The 12520-nt window shown below is 41.5% G+C and overlaps 1 protein-coding gene across 1 annotated transcript in view; it reads right to left on the reverse strand.

The window, feature by feature from the left end:
* Positions 1-12520, reverse strand: part of LOC145996333 (uncharacterized) — a 109891-nt gene that overhangs the window by 21130 nt on the left and 76241 nt on the right. The window contains exons 8-9 of the mRNA XM_083132764.1: positions 3386-3839; positions 1854-3005 (exon numbers count right to left, since the gene is read on the reverse strand). Coding sequence (XP_082988890.1) covers positions 1854-3005; positions 3386-3839 — 1606 coding nt within the window. The remainder of the gene's footprint in view (positions 1-1853; positions 3006-3385; positions 3840-12520) is intronic.

Below are 12520 nucleotides of genomic sequence, written 5' to 3' on the forward strand. Positions count from 1 at the left end.
AGGAAGAGGAAGGGATTATCTACGAAGTGAAATGTGAAGAATGTCAGACTGTGTACATAGGAGAAACGGAAAAGAGGCTGAAAGACAGGTCGAAACAACATAGGGATGATGTACGACTTGAGAGAGAGAGAGAAATGCGATATTTAAACACACGAGAGAAACAGGACATGACATAGAGTGGGATGAGGCTAAGCAGATAGGAAGGGAGAAGAGAATAGAGGAAGGGGGACAAATATGGAATACCATTTTGTTTTTGACCATACAATGGCACATTTTTTGAAGAATGTATGTGAGAAACTACCCTCTTCTTCCTTAATTAGTTCTTTAATAGAATATAAGGTTTAGACTACGTAGTATAGTAAGTATTTGCAAATAACATTTTCCTAAAAGTTGACATGATTGCTCCAAAATAAAATGGGGTACAAATATGGAATACTGGCAACATTGTGCAGAAAATGAACATATAAACACAATAAACAATTGTAGTGAAAACATGAAATAAATGAACACTGTAAAGTCACAAATATGAGAAAGTTTCTGAACTGTACATGTCTGTATCACTATGATTATGAGGGCACTATTTACCTACTTACAAAAATTGCAAATGTAAAGTCCATTATCATATCCTACACATTCAGTATGAGCCCTGCAACGTTCGTAAAGACACGAAACGACGGCAACCAAGGTGCAGGCGAACGGTACGCCAACGGCCGCCGCTGTTGCATTACCCATTATTGCTACTCACATATGTCGGGAGTATGAGAACTGTTATACACTCAGGGCTTGCTGGGTGAAAATATGGGAAACTCGATTATGAAACATTGCATAACTATTTATTTAAATAAAGGCCCGTTGAACATACTTTAGTCAAAACTTGCTTACAATTATTATAATTTACAAAGTCCAATTTACAATAAAAATTCCTTTGCACACTCGTTTACAATGGCAGAATGAGAAAAACTTGCATATACCAAAATTAATACAATTCTTAAACAATTTAATATTATTAAAATTTTCCCCTTATTAATTCTAAAGTTTCCCTACTTTGGCGCAACTAACTTTTAATCAAGTGCCAATGACATTGATACTAACATTTACTTATCCTGATTATAGTCATGGCCCTCGTTAAACACCTTATCTCTCTCAGAGCGAGGAGTGGGGATATATATAAACCAAAAGAGAAACGTTCTGGCACTTTTACTCTCAGTATATACATACTGGTACGAACTTACGTTCGGGTGCCTTCCCACGGTACGCGGTGACAACACCGGGGGTCGAACCAGTTGGTATGACAAGAGACTCCTCACAGCACGAAGCCGGGATCGAATCTGGTTCGATTACCTACCGCTCAGTTAAAGACTTAGGGACGAGCCAACTAAGGCTCGGGTACCTTGTTCCTCAGCACGAGGCTGGGGTCGAACCAAGGTTCGGATACCTCTCCACAGTCTTAACCGGGTTCAGACCAGGCTGTTAGGGCTGGAAGTGGATCTCTCAGCCTAAGCTGAGGAGCCAGCCCTCGATGTGCTCCAGTCAGTGTCCACAAACCAACTGATACTAAGGCTTTTTTTTTTTTTTTGACCGTTTGAATCGGTCAGGACATCAGCATAATGAGACATGCATCTTGAATTACTTTATCATTTACAGGCATCGCTTCTTTATTCAGTTACAACATTTTTGGGGTTACATCAATATTTTCAGGGACCACTCTGCAACTGTCGCTAGAGGGTATATGGCATATGTTCCCAAACCCAAGAAAATAAGGGACGACACAATACAATACAACATAAAACACATAGTACCCTAAGGTACGAGCGTGTCGACGAGATGTGTGATCACTCGTCGACGCGTCGAACGATCCGGGGCTGCCCGTATTTCTTGTAGTCCCTTAAGAAGCTGGATGAGGCCTGGAAGGACGTCAGGCTGCGCTAGCTGACTTAGTAGATCCAGCAGTGATGCGTGGTCTAATGTCGGAGGTGCTGTGTTGCTTGTAGGCGGTCGTGGTGCTGGATGACGTACGTCCTTCCTACGTAGTGGCGGCTTTTGATTGGCCGGTCGAGAAATGGTGCGTGGACGATAATCCCGGGCTGGGGTCGTCACCGGGACGTCTGGTCGAATAGGCCGGGGTGCTATGATGCGTTTCGGGTCCGATGGGGCCCGTCGTTCTTTCTTAATTTTCTGAAACAGGGGGCAACCCCTGTAGCTGGCATAGTGAGCTTGTTCGCAGTTCGCACATCTGGGTAGAGTAGGTTTGTCCTTTTGGGGGCAGTCTGGAAATTTATGAGGGCCCGCACACTTTACGCAGCGGGGCGTCGCATAGCAGTGTCTTTGCCCGTGCCCTACCCTTTGGCAGGCATGGCATTGCAGGATTTGGTTGGAACGGTATTTTTCCACCTTCATCGTGTATACTCCTAGGCTGTCGAGCTGGAAGATCTCGTAGGACTTCGGTAGTTTCGGCAGGACGACCAGAATCAGTGGTAGTGGTCGTCTGGGCGGTCCGGGAGCAGGTGTACTCTTGTCCTCTGCAGTGGCGTGCTGAGAGCGTCGGATGGGGGCCTTTAAGCGGCTGGCACTATGGATGGTAAGTCCATGTTCCTCGGTCAGGAATTCAGCTACTTTCACAGGGTCGAGATCCTCCGGAAGAAATCGGAGGATGACTTTCAACTTCGCATTGGCAGAGGAGCCATATGCGTATCCGATTTTTTGGCTGTCGAGGAATTCACGTATTTTTGTGAATCCCCGCTGGTCTTGCGCTGTAACTCTGCAACCTCCTCTGGTGAAGATAAAACGTGCATGGTTATCTACCACGTCGCATATTGCGTCAGTTATTGCGTAACTGGTCGTGTTAAAGATGGTAATGCTTGGCGGCTTGCGTGTCGGACTGCTTGGCTGCGACTCGAACTGGTGGTCACTGTCGGACTCGCATGTGGATTCTGCATCCCCCTCTTCTGCTGCTGATGGCGATCGTTCGTTGCGGGCACGTTTCGTCCGTCTCCCCTGTTGCATGGCTGGGGTGTGGCGGAATCAAACAATCCCTTTATTTCCACAGCGTGGTGAACATTTCGAGGCATGGACACCTCGGCATCTCGGTGAAGGATGAAGAAAAGGAGGAGAAAAAGGATACTAAGGCCACAATCAGGCTTCTTTTATAGCATTGGGAGCCCCGATCGCAGCGTAAGCATGTGGCGATTCTAGGAACTACTTAGATTTACTATGGTTACGCTGAACAGCTGCGCACAGTAATAACTACTACCGAGGCGCCTCTAGTGGCATACATATGAACTCGGTGCTTAAGTTACCAACTTAGGGTATTAATTAACATACAGATCAGAAGTGCCATTACAAAATCAACTAATGAAAATACAACCTTGATAACTTATAAACGTACAAACCAGGCTGAAAGCCGGGGACGTTACAGCCCACATATCACACATTTCGCATTTAACCCATTCTTCTCCACGCTTATCATCAGAAAATTGTCCAGAACAGAAGAGACATTCAGCATCATCACTACTTGGTGTTCTGGCATCTGACATACTGAGATCAGAAGAGTCATCTCGCACGCTGAATACGCCGTCGCTGTCCGAGTCTGATGATTCGCAGTCTTTTGGTGATGGCGATTTCCCTTCTTTCCAATTGTTTTTTGAAGGCTGTTTCTTAACAGCAGTGGACATTTCAATGGAAGTCTTATATGGTGATGAAGTCAGGATATGAGAGGTCCCTGCTTTCCTCCCCCTACTCCCTTGCCTCTTCTTAATTGCAGGAACAGGTGAGGTGGCCACTTCACTTCTAGCAGAAGGTCCTGCTCCATCTTCGGGTTTGGATCCAGATGCAAGTCCACGCTAATAATTTTTGTACATAAATGGGGTATAAATATGGAATACTACTATTCCATATTTGAGCCACTGTTACCTTCGAGTATCGAGGGCCAAAAGTGTGTTCAAACTCACCTCAACAATATACGCAAAATACCAGAATAAAGCCTGATTGATATGCTACAAAACTGTATACCATGTATTTTCATTCTGTGTACTAATAAGAAGCACAAGGCAAAAAGGTACTTACCTCCAAACTTTTCACTTTGGGCGGGAACCACAACAATCGTTCTAACGCGCCCTGTTCAACCTCGAGATGCAAACTTACTGCTTCCTGTGGTGGTGAGGGACACTGCCCAGCTTTTCAAGTAGTTCTTGCTAGAGTGCAGCACTTACCAGGCTTCATATTATCCCTTTTCCGCTACTAGTGAGAAAATGGAAGGAGGCCAAGGAAATAGAGGAGAAAGGTGAAGAAGACACAATGAACTGGAATGGGGGACTGAAGTTAAACAAAGAATGGAAGAAGGTGTTAGAAAGAGTGGAAAGGACAAGAGAGAAGAAGGAAGAAGAATAAAGGAAAAAGAGCGTGAGATAGAGTCCAACCACATTCTAGATGGAAGTAAATATGTTTAGCCTTTTAGGTGAAAGTACACTTGACAAGGGAAAGCTAGCTGCTACAATGTTCCATAAACTACTTTCTAACAGTCTGGAGGGGAGTATTTTTTGTGTGTATATATATCGTCCTGTTTTGTACCTTGTTACATTTGTACTTGGTGCAGAGTCTGAAGAAGACCTTGCTAGAAGATTGAAACGTTACTTTTAGTTTGTTTTATATAAAAAAAAAATTTCTGCCTTGGTCAGCATATTGAGTTTTTCATATCATGGAAACAAGGCTTAATGGTGTTGTTATAGGAGAGGAGAAGAAGAACGATACATTTCTCGGATCAGTTTGATGTTTGTGTGGTGAGCAGACGACAGGATTCCTTCCATTCCTCCAGGCAGTCAAATTGTGGAAGAGAACTCCAGCTGTACGAACTACTGTTGCCAACTTAGTATTTTGGAGCAAGGTTTGTCCAAATCACGAATTCGTCTAGTACCTAACCGGCCTCAGTTGTAGTTGAAGCCAGCCTTGGCTTTGCAGTCTAGCTTTAGTTGCTTCAGAGAAATAGTATTCCCATATTAGGCGGGATTTAGCTCTTTTCTGCCGATCCGATCCGATGTGACAACACTGGCATATACCGGCAAGCCTGGCCGGTAACTGGGCCCCTGAACAGGCATATGAATAGTCTCGTAGCGCACTGTCCCAAAGACATCCCCCTATCTTCCCTTGCATTGGCTTCCACTCAGTGTTGCCTCATGAAGGGAAATTTCCCTTTTGCAGGGAAAGCGAGTGGGCGAAGCTTGCAGTACAGACGGGATCAAATGAAATGTACTTCCCTTTTCCTATACCAACTCAGAAGCGAGTTGGAAACTCTTCATTGCTCCTGTATAGATAAGAAAGTGGGGTAGGGCAATAGCAGACAAGGCCAGCACGCAAACTTGTTTCCAGCAAGCTTTCTGTTGGAGTCTTGGCAGTTTATGGAAGGATTTTGTGTTCCTACCCCCCCCCCTCCGCCTCTCTCTCTCCTTGTGTTTGTGTGTGTATGCGTGTGTGTGTGTGTGCGGTCCAACACCTGTTTCATTTTAAGTTTGACTTATTTGTATTGCATTGACTAATTGCTGTTGTGACTGGGTATGAACCAGGTTAGCAATGGAGACATAATGAAGGATCAAAAATACCAAAATTCATGGCATGAGTAGTTAGTACCGTGCGTCCATTTCGATCTGCAGCCGAGAGATCGGGAGAAGCGTGGCGGGCGGCACTGACGGAGATGCCGACATTTGCGGCCTGAAATGCCCGCTTATTTTTATGGACATATGCAGACATTTATATAAATATTGCAAAACGAGCACTAACCTGTGTTATAAGAGTATGGTTTTAATTTTAGTAGCTTAGTGACTGTATGTGCCGATGATTTTGACACGCCCACCTCTTGTGAAACACGGCGTAGAGGTTTGTTTGGAGAACGTTCTAACGCTGCACCAATATCATCGAGTTTTGCTTCGGTTAGAATCCGTAGTTTTTGCTTAGGTGTTTTAAAATTTAACGATACAGTTTCTGGTAATTTAAGGACAAGATGTCTAACCGTATCTCTGTGTGGAGTTGAAACGCATGGGAATTTCTGTACAAATTACCTACACACGTCTCGACACGAGTTTGTTTTCACGTAGGTACGTGTCATACATAAAAAAATCTTTGTTCTAACGTGAATCTTGCGGCTGGCATTCCAATCGTCTCACTGACACGTCACACATACACACTACAATAACACAAACAAGTAACTGCAAGTAACCAAGAATAACACTCTTGCGCACAGTACGAAATTAACACGCTCTTGGTTTACATTGCTCGCCACTATATTTACAATTCTGTCTTCATCTAGTCGCGAAGGAACAAAAAACTGGAGCTCGGAGATTTCGGATTGCAAGGAAGCTCACGAACACTATTGACTTTTAACGGTTTCTTCTACAGCGTAATCTTGATACAGTGTTGCACATTCAAAACCTCCAAACGATCCCCATCGGCACAAAACTCTTTCAAGGATATAAACTTAAGCAGGACGTTACTGGTCAAAACTATGATTAAAATGTTTTATTATCTGTGGCTCTTAACATCGTTTCTAAAGCGTATTTATTTGTGCATATAAGAGCAGAACTTGGATGAATTACAGAAGAACTTTTGCGTGTTATAACACAGGTTAGTGATCGTTTTGCAATATTTATATGAATGTCTGCATATGTCTATAAAAATAAGCGGGCATTACAGGCCGCAAATGTCGGCATCTCCGACAGCGTCGCCCGCCACGCTTCTCCCTATCTCTCGGCTGAAGATCGAAATGAACGCACGGTAGTAGTAAAGGTAAGGCAAAGTTCGTCGTCCGTATAGAACCGTGCCATGAAGGCACATTTAGGGGATGTGGCAGTAGGGCGCCGCATATTCTCGAGTTCGGCCATTTTGGAGGTCAATGATCAGCATCACGCTCCAGCCGTTTTTACTCCCCAGGGATGTAGTTGAAACGAGAAAATAAAAATGTTTTACATTTCGCGTATGTGGCAGTATTCTTTGGATATTGTCTTGGAAGTATCTGTTAACATCCTAACCCGCAATTTTGTTTAAGGATAAAACTGGCTGAAGGCCGCGAGTGTTCCTGAGAAGTAATGAGCATATCACATAATGCGCAATAGTTTGGCTCGCGTTTTTCGAAAAATAATAATAATAATAATAAAAACAAAATATACAAATCAATTCTACGAATGCTTACGTCATTGTGACCATGGAGTGCATTTTGCACACTAACGAGGATCTGGCGTCTAGACATAAGGTCAGTATAATGGTCTGTGGGGTTTGGACTGTGTCCAAACTACGTTTGTAGTTGTCCTTTCACAACTTTCATCTTAACACACCTTTCATTATCCAAAAGTGGAAGAAAAGCGAAATAAAATAAATAAATCGGTTATTGTGTCCCTGCGTTTTTTCAATTTATCACCATGACCGAAAATTAATGTTTCGCTGATGTAATGCATCACTATAATCATGTGAATTATTTTCCGTCATCATCGTGTGCTTAATCATTCCTTAAAGCATAGACTCTAACGCTGTTGTCTTTAGTGTAATTGATCTTATTGTGTGGAAGTTTTGATGTAGGCAAAAGAATGGTTAAGAATAAATCTCAATTGATTGTTCGAAATTTAAAATATAATAATTCCGAGGTGACGCATATTAACTGTTCTTAGTTCGATGTCAAAGAACGATTTTTCCTATACATTAAAAAGGATTCCGGCCTCCGTGGTAGAGTGGTTAGCACAGCTTGCTTAATGACCGGCCTTGGCATTGTGTTCATTCGGTGTCTCATTGTGAGTGTCGCTTCATTAATTTCATCATTTCATCTACCATCCTCATCGTCGCGTTTAGCCAAAAGTGGCACCAGAAGCGAATTAAAATAAAGCAAATCAATCAATCAATAGAACATAGGGTCTCCGGTTTCATAGAGCAGTATACAAAGCACTCGGTCATGGAGGCCCTCAAAATTGAAATAATAATTGCAACAGAAAACCTGATATTAGAGTATTTTAAGAGTTTAGGCATATTAAAAATTCACGTCAACCAACAACAATTTCACCTGTATTGTGTGATATATGGTTCTGTCCTAACAATTGATTGATTGATTTGCTTTAATTTCACTTCGCTTTTTGTGCCACTTTTGGCTAATTTGCGAAGATGGGGAAGTGATGATATAATGCAATTGATGAATGGACACTCAGAAACATCCATGCTCAGGCCGGGATCTAAACCCGGGACACCTGGTCTTGTGTATTGGACCGGTGGCCATCCACCGTCGTGAGGAAATTGGGGAGCTACAAATGAGTAGCGTGACGCGGTCACGGAAACCTACAACGACTGAAGGCTTGTCTTGCTGACCACACGTCACCCCATAATTCCCACCTCGGCAGGTGAAAGTGAGGTCGGCAGTCGGTAGGTAGGACCTGGTCCTCACGTACTGTTGCGCCACGGGTTGTTTTTATTATTACAATCTTCAAATAAAGCTTTATCGTTATATATTACCGTATTTCATCGCATAATCGTCGCACCCTGTTTCTCAATCCAAAGAGAGAGAGGCAGGGGGGGGGGGGGAGGGATAGGAACACAAAATCCTTCCACAAACTGCCAAGACTCCAACAGAAAGCTTGCTGGAAACAAGTTTGCGTGCTGGCCTTGTCTGCTACTGCCCTCCCCCACTTTCTTATCTATACAGGAGCAATGAAGAGTTTCCAACTCGCTTCTGAGTTGGTAGGAAAACGGAAGTACATTTCATTTGATCCCGTCTGTACACGCTGCTGCAGAGGCTGGCTCCAATAGCTCCCCCCTCCACGCAATCCCGCCCCCTAACAAGTGTTCATTGGTCGATCCCTCTTGAGTCACTCGCTCCAGAGATTACCAGGATAGACTATAGATTCATGTTTATGTGCTCCAGCTCTCTCGTAACTAGATCCTCGAATTTTAGGTTTCTAACCTATTTTGTCCTTTGCAAATAATAAAAAATGACAAGTTATGTCAGCGTTTCATTGAAAAACGCAACAACTGACAAAGTTTATACTGCCTAAAATAACCTATTCTGCTTGTTAGAACCTATTTTAGGTTTAACTGCCTAAATTAAATATTTTATTTTAGGTTTTACAAGATTTTTATATCTCACTCGGTTTAGTGACGAAACAATTCAAGGACTGGCGTTTTTGAAACATGTTTTCTGTCGATTTTCCTCCCTCCAAGTCTGTGATATTTTTCAAAGCTCTAAACACACAGTGGGGGCGATTAGAGGGGCAGTTCCCTCCTACTTTCAACCCTGCACTATGGACTCTTAATGCCAAGCCTTCAGTGGCGAAGCGTGACATTTTTACGTAGTCATCCAAAGACTTACCAAACGTTAGGGTCAATCTTTCAACCCGGGAAGGGGGAGGGGAGATTCCTACATAATGATGATAACAGTGTTCCTATATGATGTGTGAAGTAGAGATGGCTAAATCTATTCTTAAAAAAATAATGGAAAAATTGTTAAACTTCTCTCTCCGAAATTCGGATTGCTTCCGAAATCCGGGTAGTAGAATTTTTGAATCGAGATTTTTAGATTTTCCGGAATCCTGATATTTTTGGCCGTCCCTGGTGTGAAAGTAAGATATGTTAGGGAAAAGGTTCTGTTTGAGTAAGTATGTCTATCACCTCTAGATCAATCTTGTCATTTGTAAGCATAGTAAACGCAAAACAGCAGGAAGTACTTCGTGTTTTGTAAACCAAGAACATTTTTTTCCCCAAAAATCGATATTTGAACCGCAGGATCCAAAAAAATTAAAAGAAGAAATACTATGAAGAAAATAGAATAGATCCAGAACTGCTTTTTTTTTTTCAGTTCTTTCTAGCAGTAACCGTGGGGAAATTTAGGTAACAGTAGTATAAGCCGGAGACACATTAAACTCAGTTGTTTTCAAATAAAAATCATTGCTACTTACCTCATATGCATAGCGGAAGATTTTTCAAGCTGGCGATAACTTTTTTTCCATGAAAAACACGTTACTTTTAACATTATAATCATTTATTGGTCGTTGCTAATTCGGCGGGCAAATCTTGACTCACGTTGTCTATCGTCAGCTGATATGCAGTATCGTCAGCTGATGTGCAGTGTTTCCAAACTTATGAACCGATAAATGCCGCACAAACTATTCACAAAAGGTTTTTAAGCGAAAATTGAGGCTAGACTCTACTTTACGTCCTTATCTGCATGGTGATTGCTTCTTTGCGCTCGCGGTGCGCGATGGTGGTGCGGCACCCGGCATCTCTTCGGGTAAGTACCTTTTTCTTTTTACACTTTCTTTTCACGATAGCCCCACTATCCATTCACGGGGTCGAGGTATGCCTACGAGGTTAGGTTAGGCCTGTTAGGTTAGGTTCCATTAGCACTCATTTCACCCCTAAATATGTGCTTCATTATCTAAAAAAATCCTTAGTATGTTCAATTACGCATATCCGGACAACATCGGTTTTTCTCGATTTACTCTTTCAGGATATTTTTCCTACTTTTGGGATTTACGTTGTTCAATTCCTTATAAAATAAGCTTTCCAACGATATATGACACGTATTCCTTAGGAAAAGGACGTAAACTAGAGTGTTACCTTAAATTGGAACAAAAAACCCGCTCACACGTCATCTTGTGAAACTACCGCGTGGTTGCTACACTGTGAGGGGGTTACATAACCGTACGCACGGAACATTTGATTCACGTAGTCGACGGTAATGGCGGCACGAGCTATCGCACAACGGAGATGCATGATTGACGAAAAATACCTTATTTACAGGCAAAATACGTAGCACGATTCTAAAAAACAATATCTCCGGCTTCAGAAAGTCCTCAAGAACACAATTCTGTAAGTACTTTCTCGTCTTTTCTCCTGTAAATTTTAAGAAATCCGTCTCCGACTTATACTACTGTTACCGAAATTTATGCTTTTGCTTACTTATCTTTTTTTCTATGCACCATTACTTTCATCATGTATTCTGTGTAAGTTGCGTTGCGATGCCCTTCAATATGTTTTTTTTTTCCTCTTACAAAACAAGAGCGTTGCATGCTTTACAGTGCTGGACATTCTGAGAAGTTTCATCTTGATGTCACAGAAACCCTGCCGTGTTTGTAAACAAGGAGGCTGAAAAGAAAGGTATCTTATGACCAGACCTTCAAAAGCGGGGGAAAAGCGGTCGAAGTACCTTGGATTCGCAGACCTGCTGCGATGAGCTGGCCCGCCTGACACCATTGCACTCAACGGAAACTCAGCGGGACGGTTGGGAATCTTAGCGAATCTCTTGCGTATTTCTAGCTGTTTAATGGTGTTACTTGACTAATTTCGCTCAAATATGCGAATATTCTGATTTATTTTTTTTTCTTCCCTAAAATATTTAAAAAGCAATATTTTTATAATTTTGCTTTGTCATCGCCGCATCTCCCGATGACCGGACGCCTCGCCTCTGTAAGCCTTGTCTACTAAGAGAAAGGAAACTCTCCTTGCCACCCCCTTAATAAAAGTTGCAATTTTTCGTCTACAGAGAAAAAAATTGGAATAGAGAAAACCTCTGCTTGTACCTATTTTTCATGTTTTACCAAAATTCACGCATGATTCCCGGAATTCAAGAAATTCTAAGTGAGTAGCCACCCTGATATTGTGCAGCAAATTTATACATACGTAATTATTTTTTTCATATCAACAAGTAACTTTTGCTAAGAGCACAAGCATAGTATTAAAAATAATTTGTGGATAATCTTGAAAGTGATGTAAAGAAATTAAAATTTGGTGATAAAATTAATATTTGGTTGTTTTATATAGATTAAAATTTCTTACGGTTCTTGTGAAATTTTGTTTCTAACGATTATGAATAATTATTATAATCAGTATATTCATTAATACGACCCTGGGGGTACGTACTTGACTATACTATTTATACCACGGCTACAGAAATATCTTAATCTCAGGGGATAGGTTCTTTATTCGAGAATTCCAAATAAGAAAGCGTCTTATAGCCAAGAGGATATAGTTAAATGCGGATCTATTCTGAAAACTGTACACAATACAGAGAAAAATATATATCAAAGCTTGTATGTACAGTGAAATATATATATATATATATATATATATATATATATATATATATATATATATGTTGATTCAAAAATTACATGGGTTATATTCTTCTTATATATATACTATATATATAGTGTGTGTGTGTGTATCATTGAAAGGAAATCTTCTTCAGATATAAATCGATTATCCTTCCAATAAGAAAGGCTTCTTCTTCCTTCTTCTCTTTGAATTTGTGAAAAAGCTGCTTCTTCTTTTCTATCGTTGATTAGTGAAAAGGCTTCTCCTTCTGTTTTCTTCTAATTTATTTTGTTTCCTTTTAAAACGTAATCTTATTTATTACATATATGCGCGCTTTCCCCGTTTCTTTGGCATTATACAAACAACACAAGCTATACTTATAGAAAGATTAGGGGCGTCTAAAATGACAGTAGCGCCACCTCCTATGTGACGACCAAAAGGGGAATAGCCAAGGATCGCTAACAGCAAT

The sequence above is a fragment of the Lepisma saccharinum genome, chromosome 12, assembly GCF_977018435.1.
Source record: "Lepisma saccharinum chromosome 12, izLepSacc3.1, whole genome shotgun sequence".
Lineage (NCBI taxonomy): Eukaryota > Metazoa > Arthropoda > Insecta > Zygentoma > Lepismatidae > Lepisma > Lepisma saccharinum.